General features: G+C 42.4%; 1 protein-coding gene across 6 annotated transcripts in view; it reads right to left on the bottom strand.

Annotated features, from left to right (window-relative positions):
* Positions 1-26,127, bottom strand: part of SLC12A8 (solute carrier family 12 member 8) — a 63,510-nt gene that overhangs the window by 27,761 nt on the left and 9,622 nt on the right. For all 6 annotated transcript variants that reach the window (XR_014504184.1, XM_083408699.1, XM_083408701.1 and 3 more), the window contains exons 4-5: positions 21,965-22,156; positions 19,058-19,289 (exon numbers count right to left, since the gene is read on the bottom strand). Coding sequence is in view for 5 of the 6 variants with exons in the window: in XM_083408699.1 (XP_083264825.1) it covers positions 19,058-19,289; positions 21,965-22,156 (424 nt within the window). In the remaining variant the exon portion in view is untranslated. The remainder of the gene's footprint in view (positions 1-19,057; positions 19,290-21,964; positions 22,157-26,127) is intronic.

Here is a 26,127-nt window from a genome sequence, read left to right as displayed (position 1 = left end):
ATTCCTGTCTGGAAATAAGCTCTACTGTGTTCGATGCGGTTTATCCAAAGGGTAGCTCAGTTGGTACAGCATGAGTCTCTTTATCTGAGGGTTGTGAGTTCGAGCCTCATGTTGGGCAAAAAGATTCCTGCATTTCAGGGGGGTGGCCTAGATGACCCTCATGGTCCCTTCCAGCTCTATGATTCAACCCTAGCTATGTGTGTATAGGACTGCATCTTAATCGCTTTTCTCTGGCCCGGAAGAAATCTCACCTAACAGGCAAAGAGACTTGGGAAATGTCAGGTCTCTACTGGGGCAGTTCAAGTTTATCTCAACTGTTTCTGGATTTGAGGCAGAGTCTGGGCCCCTTGACATCTGGCAAAGTCACAGAGGTCAAATGAAGCTACACATTTCCGTGACCATCTTTAGCCTTCATGAAAAAGAAAAGGGTATCCTTCTTGATGCCTTAAAACGATAATCACTGATCCATGAAACCCGGGACTTGGCATCTATTATTCATGGAGTCTGCAGGCAGACTTTGCTGTAAAACTTTACTGAAGGCTCCCTGGGAGGGGTTTCATAGGCAGGGTCACGCACAGCAAGGAAAAGAATCCCAGAGGAGTGAACAACAAGATTTAGCACAGAGGCTGTGCTCACATTCCACACCCCCGGTGTGCAGTGTGCCATTGCAAAAGAAGCAAATACCCCGTAGCCTTCACTGACTTCCCTCAGCAAATGAACAGGAAACTCAGGAAACGTTTACGTTTCTGCAGTTTTTAACTTCTGTGTAAGGGTGACTGGATTTTTAAAAAACACATATTTTGGGATGTTAGAGTGTTTAGTGCTTCGGAGTAAAGGACACACCTTAAAGGTTTGGAAGAGTTTGAGGTTTTGGCCGAATGCTTTGAGAACTTGGAAAACGCCTTGAGAGGTGAATAAGCTGCCAGTGAGCAGTGGTTATGCAGGGTGAGCCATTATGCAACTGCCGAAAGGATATCCACCATGCCAAGTTCTGCGAAGCCTGGACTTCATTACAGATTAGTCAAGTTTTGGGTCAAATTCAAGATAAAGTCAGTTGACAATGTGAAAGCTGAGCGAAGTGAAGAGAAAGCAGTAGCGCAATACTCAACCATGCTATACTGAAAATAGCCGATGATGATGATGATCACTGAACTATACAGTGCTTGCAATTTGGGGGAGTGGTGGGGAGTTTTGGATGTTGAAATAAAGCAGGTTTTTAAAAGTAGGACCTTCTATCATCATTCTGGAGACCTAGCTCAAGACTAAAAGATGCTGGAATAAGGGAAAACTCAGTTGAACTGGGCATTGAATAGGTCCCCCCCCCCCCTCGTGTCACTGCAAGGAAAGGTGCTTCTAAGATGCGAAAAGAACACATTCTCTACAAACATTCTCACTATGCATTATTTCTTGTATATAGATACAGTGGTACCTCGGGTTACATACGCTTCAGGTTACAGACTTGGCTAACCCAGAAATAGTACCTCAGGTTAAGAACTTTGCTTCAGGTTGAGAACAGAAATCATGCTCCGGTGGCGCGGCAGCAGCAAGAGGCCCCATTAGGTAAAGTGGTGCTTCAGGTTAAGAACAGTTTCAGGTTAAGTACGGACCTCCGGAATGAATTAAGTACTTAACCCGAGGTACCACTGTAGTATGATGAGAGAAGACATCAGTACTCAATATATTATTGTTCTTGCTGTTAATTTATTACCTGCCCTTCAACCAATGGTCCCAGGGTGGGTAACCATAAAATGCTATTTAAAATGATGTTGAAAGGTCAGAAAAGATAGTATTTGCTCAATGGGATTTAACATAGTTGAGAGGTTGGTTGTCTTTAGTATAGAAAGGAAAGGATTCACCCAATGAACCCACCAGCACCACTTGTGCAACTTGATATAACTGCCCAGAGATGAGGGAAAGGAAGCCTATATTTATTCAGAAGAAAGCTCAGTTTTTTTTAATTCTTACTTTAGTGCTGATTCTTCATAATGGTTGAAGGTATTACAGCACCCAAGACAGAAAATCCAACCAGCATTTTTTCTCCCACCCAGTTAGTAAGTGGCTAACAATCTGGCCTCCTTTTCAGGATGACCAAAGTTTTAGCCCCATGGATCTTTAAAGAAATGTACCAAATCTAACCTCTGCTGACTCTGGGCTCAAACTAAATTATGACTAAGCATATTTCCCCCCAAAAGATAAATGCATGTGCAGCAGAAATGCATACCTAGCAAATGTATCGGACAGGACGTACAAAGACTTCTTTCAGAGAAACCTGATCCTATTTTAGCACTAAATATACATTGCAGCAAATGGTTAGGAATCTTTAGGGCTCTGATCCTAGCACATTTGGAAATAAAATCCATTATGAAGCAAGTCTGATTCATTTCATACAGTTTTCTCCTAACTAAACGCTTTTTAAAAATAGAATTACCATGTAAATAGCTGACTGAATAATCTGCAGCCTCTTTGATAATGGGTCGACCTATTTCCTTGGGGAAAGTGGTGCAATTTATTGGAAAAACTTGATTCCTACATCTTTATATACACAGGAACAAAATAATTCATTCTTGCTTATCAGGCACAAGATAAGATGAATTGCAAATGAATTTTTGACATCTTCGCAATATTTCTGAGGCAGCTTCCCAGACCAACTACCACGTATCAGGTATATCATTGAGTTGAACGCATAAAATAACTAGAAAGCTCTTGGTGCTGGATCTCAGTGCCTGGGCTGAATGTATCTCGTCGGATCAAACTAAGATCTAACAATCATTATGAAAGTCAACATCCTGTACCCAGCAGTGGCCAGCTAGATGCTTCTAAGGTATTTATCCTATTATGGCTGTTATGAGAAGCAGGACCACACTCCGACAGGTCTAAGGCTTGAAAAAGTATTATCTATAATCAATCAAAGAGTGACAAAAATATTGTATGAAGAGATACAAAGAGCCTTAGTAATGCAATTTTCTTCCTGATTTGTGGAAGCTCTATGTAGCAAATGAAAACAAAACAAAATGTCACTATAGCCATGGTGGATGGGGGGAGATTATATGTCAGGGCTGGAGTCACAGCACAAAACAATAAATCACCGGAGGCCAGTGACACTAACTCTTTATTCAAGGAAACAAACCACAGCTCCGGCCTAGTGGTCTCAGCAACTCTTTCTTGGACGTCTTGCCCCAATGAAGCAGTTGCAAGGACTGAAGTTCTCCACCTTCCCAGTGCCCACCAGGGTCTTTCCCACGCAGTCTCAGGCTGTGTCTATGCACAACCCCCCTCTGTTCTGCTCACTTCATTTCTCTGCATGTTCTTGGAGAACAGGGGAGTGGGAAGCTGGTTGCAGCAGGAGGCAGAGACTCTGTGGCTTCTGCTTCTCTGAACTGTGCTCTGCCACAGCCTTTTCCTGTTCACTAATCCCTGCCACTCATTCTGCTTCTGACACTTCCCCTCCCAGTCTGCTCCCTCTTCTCCCTCTGACCACTTGTCATCCAACCACCAATCTTCTGGCTCTGAACCTTCTTCCCTCTGGGGGTTCTGCAGTTGATGCCTCCTATCATTCCTTTGCGTCCAGCCAGTCTATGACATGAAGACAAAGTTTTCAGCAGGTTCAGTTGGTATGATGCCAGTCCTGCTGCAGGTCTATGGGAGATTGCACTAGATAAGTGATAAAGTCAGTCTAGTATCAGCACCCTAGTTTTTCACTTAAAATGTGTTTCTTCTTTTAAGTACCCTTCTATCCCTAAAACACAAATAATGGGCTAAGCTCATGAACACACATCTGCAGGGGAGATTTGCACAGAAGGTCTCAAGGTACTAGACTGGTATCACAGGTGTTGAAAAGGTCTCAGAGCTCGTCTAGTCCAGACCATTGTGCAGTCCAAAAGATGTCCACAAGAAACAAAGGTTGTAGACTTCAGAACAAATCCAGCACAAAGTATAATTAATTTATTTTGAGGATAGAACATTCAGAATTGTCAATGAGTGACTGGTTGGCAATGTTACTGAAGATGTAGAAAGAATAGCAAAAAGGAAGATTTTTAGTTGGGGCCTTATTGGGAGGAAGGAATGCTCAGTCAAGAATCTTGCTTTCTATCTTCCCTTTCTACGTCTTCTAGACTACAGCAACACTGTCAAACACTCAATCACAACCGATTCTGGATTCCACATGACAAGCAAAGCAAAGCCTCCTTAAAGCTTTCACAGGGCTGTGGTTGAAGGGGTAAAAACAATCTAACTGAGGCCCAGCCCTGAGAAAGGCTATTTGGCCTCCTTATCTTTTGATGGAAAAGAATGTGCTCCCTCAGATTAATGACGTGTTTACCCAAAAGGAAATCACCACCCTTCAGAAGCACTGACTGTTTGTTCCTTCCAAGTCACTGTTTGCTGATTCTGAGCTGATCTCCCAAACCTTCCCGTTTAAAGCCACTGTACAATACAATTTCCTATCAGTGGCCAGCTGCTCAGGGTCCCCCCATGTTAACCCTCTCCAGAAAGCTACCCTGTAGGGGAGATAGAAGAATGCACTCCACCTGTTGCCCCAGCTGCTGTCAATGCCAGTGAAGTGGGAACAGTTTGCTATTTAGGTCACGCTGCATTATTCATGTGCAGAGAGACAAAGGGGACTTCTTTTAACATGCAGGCAGCTACATTACTGCAGGACCCCCAGGGGTGACTCATCTCTAGCTACAGCACGCAAATATTTTTATGCCCACAATTCCAAGGGAAGATCATGTCTGTACACAAACTCAAGTCAAGGGAGAAACCACATCAATTCGGCACCTGCATCTATATAATTCAGAACAGGCAGTGGTATGTATAATTGGCAATTTCTATGATTATACCACACGAATAAAGAAAATAGAACAGGACACAGATTCGGGCAATCTGAGAATCTCAGCATTCATTAAAAAAAACAAAAAACAAGCACATGCTACTAGCCCATAGGGCTTGAAAGCATGTGTAAAATATCTGATGAAATCTTACAAACCATAAGGGAGAATAAATGGTTTCCCCAGTGCCTAGTGAGCAGGACTTCTGTCTTCCTCAAGACAAGCAGAAACATAACAAATTATGACAAATAAGCAATAAATAGCACAATGCGGTCTTGCATTATTTGCATAGGTTAAAGAGTTCAGCAATTTAATGGTGCCGAATTTGGGGTGGATTAGCACTTTTTATTTATTTGAAATGTTTATATTCCTTGCCTCTCCTGATATCTGAAGCATCTTAGGGCCAAATTAGATGTTACGTGGCATGCAGCTGCAACCTGGTGTCTCTTCTCCACAACTCTGAGGTAATATCTAGTGATGACATTGCAGCCCTTCTCTCACTGGTAAGGTGAGGGCTGGAGGGGTGGAATTCTAAACACAATGGCATTATTTTGCTAGCCAATATTGAGCAGATGAGGGGGAAAGTCTGCTCTGAAGGCACATCTGCTGACGTGTGGCAGCAGCTATATTATTATTATTTATTAGACTTGTTAGTTGCTTTATCTTGCTCAAAGTGACCCAAGGCAACTTACCACTAACCAACCCACCCAATCAATGCGCCATCAGACCTGGTGTTATTGTGCCTTAGGATCAACAGAGGGGGCCCTCTAGGTGATGCTGCCACCATTGAGTGGAGGCCTCCTTATTGGCAGTTTCCCCATTTGCCTTCCCTGGTGAGGTACACATGTCTCAGAAATCTTTGCACTGCTGGGACTTGTTTGTAGAATGCAGAGCCATATCTTTAAGAAATGGTGATCCTCTGATGTATATGGCCCCTTGAGGTTTTTTTTAATCAACCTGTGTAAGACAAAGAATCTATGCAAAGAGAGCTTAGCTGCCATTTTGTTTGAAAAAATATGGGTTGTAGAATGCTGAATTTAGAGTAGGAAAAAAAGGGAAAGACAGAAAAGAAAGTTGGTTTTGCAAATGAAAAAGAAAAAAAAGCTTAGGAGAAACACTGTGGACGGTGACAAAACCTTTTCAAAGCTAACTGTGGGCTAGACCAGATGGAAAAGTTCTTAAATGCACAGATAAAAGATTAATTAAAATGAAAGAAAACAAAGCTTAATGATGATAGAGAATAATGCCATTTTATTATCGTGATGGAAATGGTAAAAGCTCGAGAACAGGGAATGGAACTTTAAGATACCGCCTGCCCAGCCCACTTTATTGACCAACTCCCATCCTATGACCAACGTCAGAGAGAAAACAAGTCTATCAAAATAGATTCCTGTTGTTTTTCTCAATTTAAAGTATCTTTTCCCCTAACAGCCATTGCTATCTCACTACATCCTTAGCACTTCCCAAGTTGTTCAAAGAGGTATTTCTTTCCACCAGACTCTCACGTAAGTCTTTCAAGTCCTATCTTATTATGCGATAAAGCAAACAGGTGCCTTTTGCGATTATCCGCTAACATATGTCCGCGATCCTATTTCTGAAGAATGATTTACAAACTGAAGGCAGAGGTGGAATTAAAAACACACAGCAGAAAAAGTTACACAAGCAACTGATGGAAGCCATGCTTCAAAAAAAATTCCAAATTGTTTGGGCAATCTAAACTATAAAGGTTACAATCCTATATGCGCTTACCTAAGAATAATATACCATATTTTTCGCCCTATAGGACGCACTTTTTCCCCTCCAAAAATGAAGGGGAAATGGGTGTGCGTCCTATGGGGCGAATGCAGGCTTTCGCTGTAGCCTGGAGAGCGAGAGGTGTCGGTGCACACCGACCCCTCTCGCTCTCCAGGCTTCAGGAAGCTATCCTTGGGAGCCTTGGGAGCCCAGCGGGAGTGCCCAGCGGGCGCGCAAGGCTTGGGGCGGCAGCCTGCAGCCCGAAGCACAGGGCGCACTGTGGAGCATGTCCCGTGCTTTCGGCAGATGTCTGCAAGCCTTGTGCACCCGGCGGGAGGTCCCGCCGGGCTCGCAAGGTTTGCGGGCGGCAGCCTGTTCTGGGGGTTGGCGTCGGGGGAAGCTCGGGCTTCCCCCGCCCCAGCCCCGCGGCTGGTGGGGGGGGAATTTTTTTTTTAATCCCCCCCCCAAAAAAACTAGGTGCGTCCTATGGGCCAGTGCGCCCTATAGGACGAAAAATACGGTATATCATGATAATGACTAGAAGTAAAGCATAGGTGCTAGAGGCAACTAAAAGCTTTTGGGAAAAGTGGCCACAGTGGTGCAAGTAGAGAACTAAAACACAAGTAGAAACCAAACTGCTAACCTGTTGCATACTTACCATATAATTATTGTTATATGGCAGAGCATGAAACTGATATGCAAGCTGGGTTGGCCCAAATATTATTTTGACCATGTAAATATGAGTGGTGATTAATGCAATTCTTTTTTGAGGCAAAGAATAGGAGAATTTATTTTGTAATGTTATTTTTGAAATGACTCCATTGGCCTAGACAGCTACTGCTTCTGTCATATGAATATACAAGGAGGCCTTACAGTGAGATCAAATACTGGTCCATCTTGCTTAGCGCAGCCAGGTCCAGGAGAAAGCAGTGCTGTATCTCTACTGCACAACTGCCATCCGCCACAGTCAGAATGGCCATCGATCGGGAATGATAGAAATTGTAGGAGGGCAGAATAACATCTATCCATGGCCTACTCCAGTATTATTTTTCATCCAGATAGCAGGGAGTGAATCTGGGACCTGCTGCATGAAAAAGTATGTGTTCTACCATGGAGTTATAGGCCCTAGTGCATCAGCCAGGACATGTTCAGAATGCCAATTCGGACATCCTGCCTCCCAAACACCACACTGCGTCAGGCATTTTAATATATTTATCCATTCAATTAACATTCTAGCACAAATTTAACAACAGCTAAAAAAGGGGGGGGGGTAAAGCCTCACACATTAAAATGCTTCACATTTCCACAATTACAGCGAAGCAGACTTCACATTTCATGCAGGGCAACTCTATGCATGTTTCCTGGGAAGTAAGTCCCATTGTGTTCAACAGCCTCACTTGGGTGCTTGGGACTACAGTGCTAATCTTAAATCAAAGGGGAGCTCAAGAGAGGTGTGTTTTGATCCAGGAGTTCAGCGCTTGCAAAGTGTGATTTTCCTCTGCCGATGCTATTCACAGCTGATGAAACTTTGCGGATATTGTAATACCCATTATGGAGTATTGGCTTGGTTAGGCAGCAGGACTCGCCTGGCCTCGGGTCAGTTGCATCACTGCTGCTTACCATGACGTGGAAGGGAGGGAGAAGGTGATGGAGTAGTTAGCAGGGTGCAAACACACCAGAGGAAGCTCCAGATGAGCCAATCTCACTGGCACCTCTCTCCTCTCTCTACCTCTGGGTAAGCAGCAGTCATGCAACTGACCAGGTCAGTTGTGTGCCCATGGGCATAGCCAAGGGGGGGCAGGGAGGGGCAGCTGCCTCCCCAGATCAATGAAACAATAGAAATACATAACTGATCAATCATGTTGGTTCTGCTTCCCCTAACAAAAGTCCTGCCCCCCCCCCAAAAAAAATCCTGGCTACGCCCATGTGTGTGCCACTGGCCCAACCACACTGACTACTACCACTTTTGTTCTTTGGATTTTAAATGAGAAAACTAAAACAAACTACAAAGTGATAGATAGCTACGTATTAGTGTTCTGTCTGCCAAAGAGAGACGTGTTTGTATGTACTGGTGTTGGTAAACTGAAACAGTTAAACGTTCCTCCCATCCCTTCTGCCTCTAAAGTAGATTTACCATTAGTAAATCTTTTATTTTAGCCATGATCTGGCTCTTGAATATCTACTTCAGAGATCCTGCAGGCCTCTGTGGGCTTGTCAATGTAAGGCCCCCCTAACAATGTTATCATTAAAAAGAAAGAAATACGTCTGCACTGCAATCCGGACTCCAGACAATTGGCAGGTAACCAGTTAATAAATTTCTTCGCCAGACTGTTGAATAGACTGGCCTATGGTCAAGAGTGATGTCACATCAATTCAATGCGCTATAATTGGAAAAATGTGGGTGGAAGCAAGCAGGGTGGGTTGTTTTTTTAAAAAAATAAATAAAAGACCGCATTAGCAGTCTCCTACTTTGTTCACCCATGGTGTCTACCTTGATCAGTAGCTGCATGGGATTTCTGCTGCTGTTTTTGTTCAGTAGTTTTCAGCTCAGGAATTCAATGCCAATTTCCAGATGTATTTCAAGTTGGGAGCAATTGGGAGGGCAATGCCTGGGCGGTGTGTGTGATTAGTTGCACATCAACATCTTTCTCCATACCGTATTTTTCCATGTATAAGACTAGGTTTTTTCCCTAAAAAATAATGTCAAAAATTAGGGGGCTTCTTATACTCTGGGCCATCTCCCCCCCCCCCCCATTTTCTTAAATCTGAGTCCCCCAAAATAGGGGGCTTCTTATAGACGGGGGCGACTTATAGATGGAAAAATACAGTCTATCTTTTACATATATGTCACATACAATGTCCCTATGCATTCTCTTTCAAAACTGTGCCGAACTGTTTATATCCTGAAATGTTAAAGAAATGTTTTAAAGCATGTAGCTCCCCCCACCCCCCAGGGTGTGGGTGTGGGTGTCATCTGGTGTTCCACCCAAGCTCAGCAGACATCCTGTTAACACTTCTTTCTTTGCAGAAATCCTTAATGAAAGATAACCTTAATTTACAATCGGCATTAGTGTTTCTTTTTGCTACTAAGTGCCCCACTGCCTCTCAGTGTCAGGTGCTGGGGTGTCCAACTATGCATTATCTGTGCTGAATCCCCAAAACATAGAAAAAAATTAAGCAACCTATATACTATTAAACACACACACACACACCCTTCTTCTCTTTCCAGTAAACAAGTATTAATGATGTCATTAACAAAAATTGGTACAAAAAATAACCCCATGGTAAATTATAATGTAAGGTGGTTAAATAATCCACAACACCAGCACAGCAAAATAATGCATTCATGAAATAATGTAGCTAAGAGTCACAGAACTGGAAGGGGACCATATTGCCATTTAGAATGATGTGTCAAGCTGCCCCAAATGACGTTGTATTTGCACAAGGAAGGCACATTATGATTTGTTACTGTTTGTGCTTTATACATCCTTTCCCCCTCATTAAAAGCTTGTATCTCAAATGAATACATGAAGTTGCCTTAAACTTGGACTCTTCATGTTAGTAGTTTGTACAGTAAATGTATACAGTATTATGTCCACTGCCCTCCCTCACTGGTCTGGCATACTTTGTAAGAGTGGCAGGGTGTGAGATTTTATACACACACACACACCTGCAAGAATACAGATCAAGTTAATCAAATTATGTGGCCAAATTTTAAGGCAAGATATTATTGTGAAGGCTGACACTTCCCTGAAATTCTCTGTTTAAGTGCACAAAACCATAGATATGTCTTACATAGAACAACTGTATCTAGGTGGAAGACTTGGGGAAGAAAGTGATGGGAATGCACTTGTATTTGTACATGAAAAATTCCTTGGGTTCATTTCAGTTTCAGGCCGAACTACAGCAGGCATAGGCAAGACAATCTCGCTGGGAATAATGAAACAATAGAGGGAAGCTAGAATATCTTTATCACAATAGAGAAGTGCAAGTGACTGGCAGATGAATTTGATGTAGAACTTAAAGCACCTAGAGAAACGATTGCAGCATTAACCTACTTCCTACTGAGAATTTTAAAAATCAATGGAATGCAACATTCATTATTGTTCTTTTCACTTGGAAAGAACTGATCCCTTTTTATGCCTGCTGACTTTATCTGTGCCCCTCAGTTAAAAGTCTGAAGTTTTCAAAATCCTGCTTGCTACAAACATTTAAAATATAAATTAACTTGTATGTTATGTTTCAGCAGATGTGCACACACAGCCATTTTCAGCATGAAATATGAATTTATGAAACAAAATGCTGCATTACAGAAAGTGCTTACATAACTGACATTGCAATGTGTGCAGGATAGTGCTTGGTAAAATGTTTAAGGTGCCCACAGGATTTGTTGCACGATAAAAACAGAGTGCTTCCTTTCTTGGCGCCTGACTGGGGGAAATGCGACATGATTTTGTTTGTACTGAACTGCAAAATCATAGCAAACCTGCAATCCTAAACCCATTTACTTGGGAACTGTTGTTGGCATCCAGCTGTCTCGAGAGACAATGGAGTATGCCTCTGGCGGTGGCAAGAGTCAAATTTCTGCATTGGCAGCACCAAAGTGACCTCCCCGAGACACAAACCTAGGCAGTGTCCTGGGCTGCCCAGATGACAAGACTCCACTCTCAGCCTCACTGATGTGGTCCAAAGGAAAGCAGAGCAATATGTTTGGCACCAGCTTGGCTGCAGGAGTGGCTGGAAGAAAGTGTATAAGGCACCATCCAACCGTCTTAGGAACTCCACTCTGGATTTGTGTAGGGTTTACTCCTTAGCCTTTTCTTCTCCCAAAGATATCCCGCAAGGCAGAGTAGGTTTAGGACCAGAGTTTTCCTTCTCCTAGATGGGCTACCTTCCCAGGTTGACAAGCCCCATCTGACCCTCACTTCCCTCTACAGAACGTGCAGAAACCACCTTCTTGACCGTTCGACCCACTATTGGTCTCGTCCACTCAATCTGCTGGAGCTTGCCATCACATGCAGGGAAAATGCCTAACTCACCAAGGTTTTGAGACCCATAGGCTACCCTCACCTGGTTCAGCAAGCCAGTCGAAGCAGTTCCTTGGGGTGTGGCCATTGTCACATGCTGACAGCTTCTAGGAGCCACAGGTGAGTGCAGGGTGGGGACCAAAGGTGGACAAACTACCCCCAGAAGGTGCACGATGTGTCCCCCATCAAATGTACTACCCCTTCCCTAAAACCCCACATACCTACCTGGGAATAAGCCCTACTGAATTCAATGGAACTATCTTTTGAGTAGACATGGTTAGGATTGCCACAACAGTAGCCATTAGCTACTTCAATAACTTTTGCAGCACAAGACTAATAGGGCTACCACTCTGGAAATTCATTAATTTTGAAAAGGAACACACAGGGAAGGAAATTGATTTGTAAATATCTGTTGATGGCTGAGACACACACATATATCCTGCAGTGTAAAAGACGTTGAAAATTACATATACAGTGGTACCCTGCAAGACGAATGCCTCGCAAGACGGAAAACCCGCTAGACGAAAGGGTTTTCCGTTTTTCGATGCGCTTCGCAGGACGAATTGCCCTATGGGCTTGCTTCGCAAGACGAAAATGTCTCTCGAGTCTTGAGATATTTTTTTGCTCCCCACCCCCTTTTTCTAAGCCACTAAACCGCTAATAGCCTTTTAGCAGCTAATCCGCTAATCCCTTAAGCCTTTAATAGCCGCTAATAGCCGCTAATAGCCACTAAACCGCTAATAGCGCTAAGCCGCTAATAGGGTTGCTTCGCAAGACGAAAAAACCGCTAGACGAAGAGACTCGCAGAAGGAATTAATTTCGTCTTGCAAGGCACCACTGTATTTCTGCATCAGTTAACAAAGAAACAGAAGATGGACATGCTAAGTAAACCAACTGCAGAAGAACAGAAAAAACCAGATGAAAGTGTGAAGGAATGTCTGAATGGGTTTGTTTGCTTACTTACTGTTGTTTTGGCTTGTGCAAGGTTATAAATTTACCAAAATACATTCACCATCTGCACTAGTGCTTCTGAGCAGCCACTTGCCTAGATTCCTTTGTTAATGATGTTTGCTGATTCTCAACTTTATCCAGTACAAAGAAAAAGGGGATAAGATAAAAATAGCATCTTTAGCATTACCATGTATGGCAAATGGTTACCAATTTGGTATAATCACGAAACATAAAACAAGCCAGATGTTCCTGTCCTAACTTTATCAGATATATAAATATCCAATTAAAAGTCCTAGCAAGAAACACAAAGAGAAACTTTTCTGCTTAAAAACAAAATGCCTGCAACATCAGTTTCTTCTTAAATCTTCCTTGTGAAACAAAACAATACCCAGCAACAACAAAATGTTGGAAATTATTAACAGATTTTGTCTAGAAGGAATAAAAAAGCCACCTACATTTTTTTATTTACATCCTTACATAGCTTTGTTTTAGTAGGATTCCTAAAAAATAATTGACACAACAGGAAAATGGATGCCTCTGTGTAGAGTGCTGATTGGAAGGAATCACAGCCCAAAAGAATTACAGAGAAATGCTAGGATAATGAAAACTAGGTAATACTATTAGGAAGGACTCTTAACTTCTTTATTTCTATTTTGGTACTTTACTAAGAGTCCTTGAAAATGAATTGCAGGGCTGCCAAAAGGATTTTTTGGGCTTGGTTCTGTACCTGGTTTAAAGAACATGCTTCCTTTTGGGTATGCGCACAAGTCCTAATCAGAAATGCCAAGCTGCTTGAAATTTTGCAATTAGTCCCCTATGGCCCAGTGGGAATTGGAACCCTTTCCCAAAGTGTGAATATGAAAGAATACTACATATCCCACTAGGCTTTTATCTCGCATGATGCAAGCACACTAATATAAAATGGAAAAGAAATCTAGTCCTCTGCCGACTCCCATTTCCCACAGCAAAGGGTTTGGGTTTTCAAAGCAGGGGTTTCCATTGCAAAAGAAAGGGAGAGAGGATAAAATGATTTGCATAAGTTTGCATGTGAGGCTTTCTACGGATAGATGCTAATGTTTAAATTATATAACTTAAAGAGAAATACAATTCATCTCACCATGGTGGGGGATACTGAGACTAAGTGACCTATGTGCCTACTCTAGCACATAACTCTCCACAGATCACATGCCTTATCCCAGGGCCAATCAGAGACGTTGTGTCGATGGAGGGAAAACGTCCTGACACCACCACATATGCCCCCTGCCAGCCCCATCACCACAACTGTACCTGCCACCACCCCACCTGTCACAATGAAGCAGAACCAAGGGCTGTGCTGGTGGCATTGGTGAAGCCCCGGTAGGCCTGGAAGCAGCACACCGGCGGGGTGGGGCGGTCAGATCCGCCACCTGAAGCAAATGGCCTCGCCTCACCTGGCTGCCCCTGCTTACAGCCCCAGATCTGCATCCTTCTCGACTATTTTTGCCTGGATAGAATGTATTTGCCAATGCTTTTTGCTTGCCTAGGTGGAAGATGGAGAGGGTCGCGTGAGTGAATTTACATTGCCATTACGGGGGAAGGAAACCACATGCTTTTCCTTAAAAAATAAGTATCTAATACATTGGTGGGAAACCCTGTGGCCCTTCAGATATTTCTGCCCTACAATTTCCATGGGCTATGTGGACTGGGTATGACTGGACTTGGAGCCACTGGTTCTCAACTCCTGGCTTACAATGAACAGATACAAATAGTTGTGTCCAATCTGGTAGAAAGGAGAATATGCAGCTCGTATCCAGGCACAAAGAAGGTTGCTTTGATCACAGAGCTGGCTTTCTTTGCATCTGGTCCCTCTCTGTCAGCTTTCACTTTGTCCCAAAAGCTTTTTTAACCTCAGAAAAATCCACTTTTTCACATGTGCCTAGGATTGTGAAGAACTCTGTCTCAAATTAAGCTATGATTGTTCTCCTCTGAAGTTTCCCCTCTTTTTATCTGTCTTCCTTTTCAAGCATAACCTCCAAACAGCTGAATCTGAGCACTGTTAAAATGAATGCCCTACATACATTTGCACTGATATGTTCCAGAAGGGCATTTAGGGAGCAATCCTGTCTCACAGCTAGGGAACAGGGGGGCTGAATGGACCACCACGTTTGAAACCCTACTGTTCATGACAGCCAGGGCAAAGAGGGGGAGGGGAAGAGCTTTCCAAGCCGTGTGTTGTGACACATTAGTGTGTCGGCTGCAGTGTGTAGGTGTGCCTGCAAATCCTCCCCTCGCTCCTTCCGGGCCAGGAAAGGGGTTAATTTAACCTCCAGTTTGCCAGTAAAACTGAATTACTGTGTCGTGAAATGATGCATGTCTACAAAGTGTGTCACCAACATGAAAAGTTAGAAAAGCTCGGGGAGGTGATTCTACGAAATTTTTGCTGTGTGAGCTACAGGCTGTTGCAGTAGAAAGGCGCAGATCAGGCCACTCGCTGGCTTAGGTTGTAGCAGACCCATGGCCAGCCCATCTCTCCCCAACTGCCACTCCTTTTTTGAGGCTACAGCCAGTGGGAACACCATAACCAATATCCAGTCAATAGTCCATGCTGTTGGCAGGCAAAGGGGGGAGCTGTGGTGGTGGAGACCCACTCACCAGCAGAACCTAGTGGAAATATGCCTCCACTACTCCTAACCCTACCATCACCTGCACAGATAAGGGGTTAAGATTGTTTTGTAAGTCTGAGTTTGTTGATGGGTTATGTTTTTGCTGCTGGTGGCAATTGTTGTAGGTCATATCTTCCACTTGAAGAACTCTGGGATTCACATGATTGACATTGCCTACTCCTCCCTGTGAACTGGATAGAAATGCAAGGCCTTCTGATTCATTTTCAGGAATCATCCCATTGTACCACTCCCAGTTCTGCAAAACCAGAACATCCTTAGGGATAAAATAATGTAAAAAGCTGCTAATATGTGTGCCCTTCAATAGCAACAGAGATCTCCTCAAGACAACTGCACAGACACTAAGAAAAATGTATGCCATTTCACATTTAACAAGCTAATGTTTATCAGCTAGCTATCTACCAAAACCTACTTGTTCAGACAATATTTTCCCACTTGGGATGGTGACTATGAATAGGCCTCAAGCTCCCATCCTGACCCCACTGGAAGGAAAAGTGACTGAACTGAGAATTACTACATTCAATCCCCTACCCCCAAAATCCTTGGAGACAAAGCTCACTCTTTAGAAAGTTTAATCTCGTAGGGTCTAATATCTCCCTGGTCAATTACTCATTTCTCCTCTTATTCAAGGAAGAAGAGGAGAAAATGCATACATTTGAGGTCTGCTTCTGATCTCCTCTTCCAAATGACAATCCTGGGGGAATGGGGGTGAAATGAAATATACTGTCCAGAAAGACCCACAAAGACACCAGAACTTTACGCTCTGTGGAAAAGATGCAGCTGTTTTAATGTGACCTAGAAACAAAATCAAACAGGAGTTCTTTACTTCCAGGATTATACAATATAGAGAGATTATTTTAGGGAAGAATTTATACAGGAAGATGGGAACCCCATCTGAGAAAACCCTCTAAATGTAAAAACGTGTCTCTGCCTTGAAATTCTAAAAATAAAAGCAACAAGGGGAAGGAAGTGACTGAACACTGGGATAATATTGGTGTGTATGTGTGTGTGTGGAGTTGAGGAAATGGGAGTGATACAGCAAGGAAACTCCACCCAAGCATAATCACGTAGTAGAATTCATTTGAGAACCAAAAGGAGGGTGTACACAAGTCTAGATGTGAGGCTTCCCCCCCCCCCGAAAGTTTAAAAGGGGGGATCTTTTAAAATAAGATGATTGTGATGAGTAAGTCTAATATGTGTTAAAATATGTTTTGTCCTTCTGTGAAGGACTCTTTTAAAAGCCTAATTAGCATTGGTTTTATATTTTAAAGAGCAGTATAGTTAATAATTATTAGTATTTCCTATGGAGGCTGATACTTGTAAATTAAATGTTCTAGTTATAAGTGGAGAGAACACGATGCAGCAAAACAAATGATTATGTAGATGTGCTGTATCACTTAACTAAAATTTGCATGGTTAGAACACACCCATTTTCAGTATCAGATTCCATTGTTTTGTATCCTCACGTCGATTATCATTCCCATTAGATCCCTATATAAAATTCTCAATTATCTTATTACATTCTAAATCACATCAAAGCTTTGGGAGAAGTTTCCATATGGACTTGCTTAAAGTACGACAGCAGCAAACTACTAATAATGTGTTAAAACTTCAGAATAATTATTTGGGGGGGGGGGGCAAGATGCTACATGCAAATAGTATTGAGGCTAGATAGCAACCTCTTGCACAGCTGCAGTAGCTACTGTTATTTTTAGCATTTATTGACCATTTGTCTTTGTTAGAAAAGAACTCTTTAAAAAAATCTATGTCGATTTATTAAGTGCCTTTGAAATTCATGAGGCTCAGAGGGGAATGCATATCCACCCTTACACACACACACACACACACACACACACACTTCTTAAGAATGCTGCCACTTTTCAAACACACATTCTGAGCACAATCTTTTTAATGCCCAGTTTATTCAAAGCTCAGATACCACACAGAGGACATCTGCAGTAATGCAAGACATTCCAAGTAAAGTTTATATGAGTAATTAAAAGGAGGGAGGGACTCGCATACAAAAAAAGCACTGGAAACTACAGAGAGCTACATTTCTGAAAAAGTAGAACAAGTGAGATATTTTATTATTTTGTGTGCCATGCATAACATGCTAATTCTTCCATCTCTTACCTCAGCAGCACATGCTGACATTTTGACCGAGAAATGGGTCTCTTTCCTATCAGAAACCCTAACCCTAATATGAGATGTGTGAAAAATGACGATTCATTTAGTAACGAAAGGCCAGGTGCTGTGAACATGTTCAGATACTATTTTAACTTGTGATGATTACTCAGAGAGGAGGGGAACTATGTATTTTGCTCCTTTGAGGATATAAAAGTTTATTTATTTATGATTGCATTTATATTTCACCTTAGTCCAACTGTGTATAATAAGGCTTACCGAAAATATGTGCAGAATCAATCACCAACCCCAGCAGCCTTTCACCCAAACTGTCAGGTATCTGCAAAACTCACACCTGTTCTTATAATTTGGACTCATTAAACACGACTGCAAAAATGTTAGGACCTTTGCAAAGTGAACCGTTTTCCTGTGCTGGTCTCCAACTTTTAACTTCAATGTAGATTTTACAAATAAAAGCAACACCAAAGAAAGAAAGAAAGAAAGAAAGAAAGAAAGAAAGAAAGAAAGAAGCGGGATAACAAAAAATGAATCTAAAGTGACACCTTCTGTTTAGTTGTGCAACTACATATAATTTTATGTACTTAAATTTAACAGCGTGATCAAGAACAAATCACACTAAAAATTCTTATTTGTGCCATCGTTCATAGCATGCATCTCTTTAAAAGATGTAAAGGTGATTAAGTATTATTCTACTTCACTTTATGTAGCCAATTTCATGGTAAAATAAAAACAAACTTCAACTGCACAAATGGGAAGGCTCTCCAGTTCTTAATAGGATACTATAATCAACATGTTGAGCAATCCTAGCTACATTAGCTATCTTGGGTAGTTTTATGGGATTGGTCAGGCAATAGATATATGGAAGTCAAAATGCATATGAAGTAGCAAAGAGGTGAAGATCTTTAAATATAAAGGTTTTTTAGGCAGAAATATGAAACTCATGGAGACAGCAACTGATAGACATAGAATTCCATGGAACTCCCTCAAACGGCTGTAAAGGGGCCTAGCAACTGGAAAAAGAAGTATGTTGCTTGAGGTCTCCTCATGGTGGTAGAAAGTTCTAAGCCATTAAGGAAAATGGTCCCTCAGGGATGCTGCGGGATGACAGCATATGAGGGACTTCTTGATACGGTGACTCCCATTTTCTGACCCCCAGCGTGCCTCTTGTGCATCTAGCCGCAACTTCAGAGAAATTAAGAAGACACGCAAAAGCGCACCGTTTTCCACACAAATTTTGGAAACATTTGATCACGGTTCACCCTCTGTTCGTGATTTTACTGGTTGTACTGTTCTTTTAGTGAGTCATTATTTACGTATCATATTTTAACTGATTTTTATTATGATGTAGCACACCCTGGACCCTTTGGTCAAGGGCGGGTAATAAATACAGTGGAACCTTGGTTCTTGAACGCCTTGGTACTCAAACATTTTGGGTCCCAAATGCTGAAAACCCAGAAGTAAGCATTTTCCGGCTTCTGAAAAACGTTCGAAAACTGGAAGTAAGTGTTCCAGTTTTCGAACACTTTTCGGAAGCTGAATGTCCAATGCGGCTGTTGGATATTGTTTCCGGGGCGCCTGCACCAATCGGAAGCTGCACCTTGGTTTTCGAACGTTTCAGAAGTCGAAAGGATTTCCGGAACAGATTACATTCAAGAACCAAGGTACCACTGCATGTCCAATAGGTAAGTAGATAAATAAACAATACCAAATTTACCTGGATCTATGTGTGTGAAAGACCCAATGACAAAATCCAGTGTGGAAACAGCCAGTAGGAAGAGAAGCAGCAGCTGGAGACGGATTATCCATTTCACACCGGCAAGGTTAATTCCAAGCAAACCCAGCAGCACAGCAAGTGAGATGCCCCTTATGGCCCAAATGTTACTGAAGCCCAGGAGTTCAGAGATACTTTCAGAAAATCCAGTAATGTACATAGCACCTGCAACACACTGAAAAATACTTCCAGTTACGAAACTGCTTAGTATCTTACAAGCCATATAAACTGGAGGATGTAGAAGATTTTATTTCTTTTACTTGGCCTGCAAGTGGACTCTTGTGGCAGCTTAAAATGTCAGAAAAACAAACAAACAATGAAATGGGTATAAAACAAACTCTGTAAATAAATAATAATAAAATATATAGCTTAGTTATTTAAAAAACAATGTGGTATTTAGCAGAATATTGGCAGATAGAAAATGGCCCGGTCCAGTTAAGGCAGCCACCTGACTCAACCTTCTAATATCTGCTGGAATAAAAACATTTCCACTAATTTTCAGGAAGCAAGAACAGAGCAAGCCTAGTAAAACCACATTGGGGAAGAAGTTGCAAAGAAAGGGAGTTAATGCTAAAAGAAGACTATCTTCAACAGGGGTTTGGAACCTTTTCGGGTCCACAGGCCAGATCCTCCCATGCCGAATCTGACAGGTGGGTAGGGCAGTGGCCTCTCAGCAAATAGGAGGCGCTGCTGGTCTCCTTCCAACCCTAGCAATGAAATGGCGGGACTGCCCTCTGGGGTCTCCTGGGCTCTACACCAGTCTTCAACCGTAAGGTAATATTGATTTGTTTCCTTGCCCTTGTTTCCACTCCCTGCTTCTTCCCTTGCCGATGCGGCAGGCACATTTTGTGGTCCGCCTCAGGCACAACCATCTATTGGGCCGGCCCTGAAATACTGTGTAAATATATCGTTACATAATTTTGTCCCAGGATGGCATTGGATTTAGTTGTATCTGAGTGGAGTTTCCTTTTGCTGTTCTGCTCTTTTTGAGAGAGGCAATAAAGTTTCTGTCTAGGTTCCTGACTAGCGTGTCCTCTATACCAGGCATACTATCAGACTTTTAGAAGACATCTGAAGGCAGCCCTGTTTAGGGAAGCTTTTAATGTTTGACAGACTATTGTACTTTAATATTCTGTTGGAAGCCGCCCAGACAGGTGGGCGGGGTATAAATAATAAATTATTATTATTGGCAAACTCGGCCCTCCAGATGTTTTGGGACTACAACTCCCATGATCCCTGACCACTGGTCCTGTTAGCTAGGGATCATGGGAGTTGTAGTCCCAAAACATCTTGGAGGGCCAAGTTTGCCTCTGCCTGCTGTATACCAACCATGATAAGTAACTATTTATTACGTTGGCTTATTTTTTTATAGTTATCACTCAGTGACCTCATTCAAATATCACCCTAAGCCAGCCTTCTCCCAACATGCCCCCTCTACAGCTCTCATCATCCCTGATCATTGGGCTCTGCTGGCTGGGAATGATGGGAGACGTAGTCCAAAACAATCTAGAGGGCACCAAGATGGGGGAGGTTGCCCTAAACTAAAGATTGCATGATATGAATGAGTCAGAACAAGTCACAGTGAGTACTAAGCTTGCCTCCTCCTCCCTTTCCTAATCTCTCTCCTCCTCTGGTACAGCTACAGGGAGGAGTATGGTTTTTCCTTAACCACAGCTTGTCCATCATCCATACCAACAAAGTGTGGTTAAAGTTATCTATGGTTTGTTTGACCTGTCATCCAATTTGAATAGCTATACTTGGACCTTCTAAAAGCTAGAAATAATAACTGCTGTCATGTAGTGAATGAGTTCAGTGAACAAGGCCAAGATGGAACTTTTCTGTCAAAAGACTCAAGCTACAAACAAATTGCCATCACCTTAGGAATCTCTACTTCAAAACGGATGTCTACATTGATGGAATATAGTTCATAGGCACCATGTTCCTCGAGCTGGTTCCTTGCCCAGAGGCTTTTGCTGAACTAAAATTAACAAATCACAAGTGCCAAACTGGATAATTCCAAAGATCTTAAAAGCTTGTAGCAAGCTGGTCAAGTACTTTTTAAAGAGAAACTGTAAGAGTGTGAATAAGTGGGAAAGGCAACCTAAAACACAATCACAAGTATAAATGAAGGAATGATATAATAGTATGTAATTATTAAACATTATTGTGGAGGCCTCACAAATGTATTAAAATAACAATGATTTTTATAATCATATAATCATGACACAAAATCATTTCTTTATATAGCTGGTCAAGGCAGTTTGATTGGAGTCACAAAGTGGTCTTGATTTATTTATTTTAAACTGATTATCAGCTGTCTTGGGTATCAGTGTCATACTTGGGTAATTCCAAAGCACTCCTGGCCTTAATTTGGTTCTAAGCTCTTAAAATACCTCACAAGCAAGTAACAAATGTGGCACACTCATCCGCTGTGCGGCAGTAATAAGAAATAAATGTTAAGCCACCTAAATTCCTCCCCAGCAGCCCCCAAATCTTGGGAGCCACATTTCCCTTTGAGGTGTTTGTTTGGCTCTCCAGCACAGCAAATGGCATCCAGGACCTGGACTTATGTTAAAAAGCATTCCCAGTGCAAAACTTTGATCTAGCATTAGCCACATTTCTGTTCCAATACAGGCAATTATAAATCTATTCATAAGATAACAGATACATAACAGAGTTTTCATAATTTTTGCAATTGCACAATTTCTACTGAATATTTAAAAAATCTTCTTCAGTAGCATAATATAAACTATGGGGTTTGTATATCATTGCCTCAAGCAAAGAAAAGGAAAGGTGACTGGAGATACACATGCGCGAAATAATTTATTTAAAAAGAAGTTGCATTCCTACCTGACCAAAAATATAGAGGAAGCCAATGGTCCCCCCAACTTGACCTCCAAGGACAGTAGAAATCATTGAGTAGACTCCTCCACTTCCAATGCTGCAGCGTTCGCAAACCCCAATACCAGACAAGACCGTTACCAAGGCCACCAGGATGACAATGGACACCAAAAACATGCCCATTAAAATACCGGTGTTTCCCTGAAATGGGAGGAAAAAGAAAAGATTGAAACTTAAAAGAAGAAAGAGATGCATAGATTTAGTAGCCAAGTATAGGCAGTTTGGTACCCTCTGGATGTTGTTGTGTATATATATATATATATATGCAGGTTTTGGTGTCCTCGGGTGTCTTCCCGTGTAAAAGTTGGGGTGTCTAGGCGACGTTTCGACGAGGTCTCACTCGTCATCTTCAGGCTGGTGCTTTCGGCTTCTTGTTACTGGAACAGAGCAGGATCTCAGTGTTTGAGTTCCTATAAATACTGTTGAGGAGGTGTGGTGTATAGCCTCCAATGTTCTGGGCAGAGAGGAGGTTCCCAGGCTAGTGTGCCTTTTCTTCTTTTGTTCCTTAATTACTTGAGGGATATCTTGAGTGATTTCTTGAGTGATTTCCTGAATCCCACTTAGGTGGGTCATTAGGTGTGGATTAGTTGCTAAAGCCTTCGTGTCTTGAACTCTTGAACTTTGTGAAGAGTTTTTCTGAGAAGATGGCTGTACTGCACTTGGTTGTGCTCTGGCTTGGCTTCGTGTATAGGGGCGAGCTGTGGTTTTGTGGCCTGTGCCAGCCAGATCTGTGTAGGGATTGCAGGGGATTCCACAAAATCTGACACCAGATCCAGAGGCACACAGAACGCCATCACCAATCAACCACACCAGACCCAAACCCAGACCCTCTCCACAGATAAATTACAGACACCATCCAGTAGCCAAACCAGGGTGGCACCTCCGGATGCTGCACCCCCCTGCAATCCCTACACAGATCTGGCTGGCACAGGCCACAAAACCACAGCTCGCCCCTATACACGAAGCCAAGCCAGAGCACAACCAAGTGCAGTACAGCCATCTTCTCAGAAAAACTCTTCACAAAGTTCAAGAGTTCAAGACACGAAGGCTTTAGCAACTAATCCACACCTAATGACCCACCTAAGTGGGATTCAGGAAATCACTCAAGAAATCACTCAAGATATCCCTCAAGTAATTAAGGAACAAAAGAAGAAAAGGCACACTAGCCTGGGAACCTCCTCTCTGCCCAGAACATTGGAGGCTATACACCACACCTCCTCAACAGTATTTATAGGAACTCAAACACTGAGATCCTGCTCTGTTCCAGTAACAAGAAGCCGAAAGCACCAGCCTGAAGATGACGAGTGAGACCTCGTCGAAACGTCGCCTAGACACCCCAACTTTTACACGGGAAGACACCCGAGGACACCAAAACCTGCATTCCTGTACCCGTGAAAATCTACGAAAGCATATATATATATATATATATATATATATATATATATATATATATGATTTGAAGGTCTACATTTCAAAAACATTTCAAGGCACACACTTACCTTTGTTTTGCTTGCTACAAAAGAATGCAATGCATTTGTACTTCATCGAAGCCAAAGCGTCTTGCTTACTGCTGTCAAAACGTTAGGAAGTTTACATGAAAGCAGTAGGAAGAAGGTATGTGGTTTCTTAAAACTTAACACTTGAACTCAACTCTACTGCAAATCTCTCCAATGTCTAAAAAAAGCAGCGTAGGAGGACTGGTATGCTGTACATGATTTTCTAAGAAATACAAGGTACCACAAGGCTCTGAGATGGGCTAACAGTGCTCATATCTTTCACAAAAACATGCGTATAAAACAACAACTGACAGGACTACTGCATTAAGGGGATTTCTAATGCATCTCTTTACAAAAAGCAGAAGCCAGGCCTTATATTCTTCTGTTTTCACAGCTTTTAGCATATGAACCCAGTCAGAAGGCCTTCAAATGTTATCAGCATGCAGATGCTAAATAAAAAAGTGACCTCTTAAGCCTTAAGATCCCCATTGTGAACAAACTCTAGCATTTTGCTTCCTTCGTGCCATCTTCAAAGCACTCTGTGTGCTGCTCTTATCCCACAGGCATTGTGTTCCTTCCTGCTATGACTTCTCAAGGAAGGGCAGTGGCTTTTAGGTTCTCTCGCTCACTAATTATTGCTTTGTGCAGAACATGTTAGGTTATGCTTGTGCCATCTGCGTTTCCAAATAGCACCCACTGTCCTGGCTAGTTTGAAGATATTTAGTATACACAAAACCGATAGTGCTTTTGTTTTGTTTATTTTGCTTAACAATTAATGCAAAGCTAGAACATTGCTTTCCTTTTAGAAAAGATATAGCTGTGTAGGGAGGCTTGTATGCTAGCAGATGTCTGCATGCTGAGTCCTGGCTCCAGTTCCCCTTGGTCTGATGCAACTGCCATCAAAACCAGCAGGATTCCAAACTGAAACTGCACTTCATGAAGGCTACAACATTCTGGATACATATCAAGCTAGTTAGAGGAGTGGGCGGGGAGAGATAGGAAATAAGATTCTGAGGAAACAGCAGCATCCAATTTCTAGTTTTGATGAGAAATGAATGAATGAACCCTCAGATCAGATAATCACCACTAGTATGTTTGTGATAGTGCAAGGAGAACAGAAGGTGCAAAAGGTTGCAGGAGGCTTCTACAGGTCCATGGGTAATTGCCAGTGGACAAACAAAAGACACCCTCAAGGCAAATCTAAAAAAAGTAGTATAAACACCGACAACTGGGAAACACTGGCCTGTGAGCGTTCCAATTGGAGGATAAAGGTAAAGGTAAAGGACCCATGACAGTCAAGTCTAGTCGCAGACGACTCTGGGGTTGTGGCACTCATCTCGCTTTACAGGCCGAGGGAGCTGGCGTTTGTCCGCAGACAGTTTTTCCGGGTCATGTGGCCAGCATGACTAAGCCGCTTCTGGCAAAACCAGAGCAGCACACGGAAACGCTGTTTACCTTCCCGCCAGAGCAGTACCTATTAATCTACTTGCACTTTTTGGCGTTCTTTTGAACTGCTAGGTTAGCAGGAGCTGGGACCGAGCAACGGGAGTTTACCCCATTGTGGGGATTCAAACCGCCGACCTTCTGATCGGCAAGCCCAAGAGGCTCAGTGGTTTAGACCACAGCGCCACCCGCATCCCAGTTGGAGGATGGTTCTACCAAAAGCGTCATGAAGTTTGAAGAAGCACAAACTCAGGACAAAAGGGAGAAGTGAGCTGAGAGGAAGGCACGTTTGGCAAATCCTCACCATGATCAACTCCCGCCAGGAAATCTATGTCCCCACTTTGGAAGGATGTGCAGATCCAGAACTAGCCTCCACAGTCACTTACGGACATACCGTGAAGACCATATTAATGGAAGACAATCTAACTCGGCTACGAGTGATCGTCAAAGAGAAGAAAGAGAAAGATGTGTGACATTGCACAACCTCTATGGGAGAAGCTATAAGCAGCTGAAATTTCACAGGCAAGCTTAAGCAAAACCGAGTGTGATATAGGGGCTAGAATGCTGATCTTGGAACCAGCCTCAAATCCCTACTCAGCTGTGTAACTCACTAAATGGCTGTTGGCATGTCCCTGTCTCCGTATCTAATGTAATATGCCAAGGTTGTTGTGAGTGTAAAATGCTGCCCCAGTCTCCTTTGGGGTAGGGCAGGATACAAACATAACAAGGTGGGTCGAGAGATTGAATGGCAACAGCATGATATCTACACATCTAGGCTTTTATTATTTCATTATTATTTGATTTATTACCTGCCCTTCACACCAGCAGGTCCCAGGGTGGGTTACAACAATATGCATTCAAGGTCCTCTTGCTGTGCAATTTGTAAATATTTGTTTAAACTCTCTGTCTCTTTTTTTTAAAAAAAAAAATCTCCATTTTAACAATTTAATTTTAAATTCTAATCCAATCCACTTTCCAAATCCAATCTTCTCAATGCATATACGCATTCACTCTCAGTAGAAATTTTACACCACCGAGGAGCTTTAGCAAAGGAGAAAGATTTTAAGCAATTAAATAATTGCCACAATGGGTCAGGGTTTCCACTCTTCTAAGTTTAAAGTACAGTTCATGCATAACTGTTCATAATATAGTCGTACCTTGGAAGTTGAAGGG

This window comes from Podarcis tiliguerta, assembly GCF_965153285.1.
Source record: "Podarcis tiliguerta genome assembly, chromosome: 1".
Classification (NCBI taxonomy): Eukaryota; Metazoa; Chordata; class Lepidosauria; order Squamata; family Lacertidae; genus Podarcis; species Podarcis tiliguerta.
This window is presented reverse-complemented; position numbering and strand designations above follow the sequence as displayed.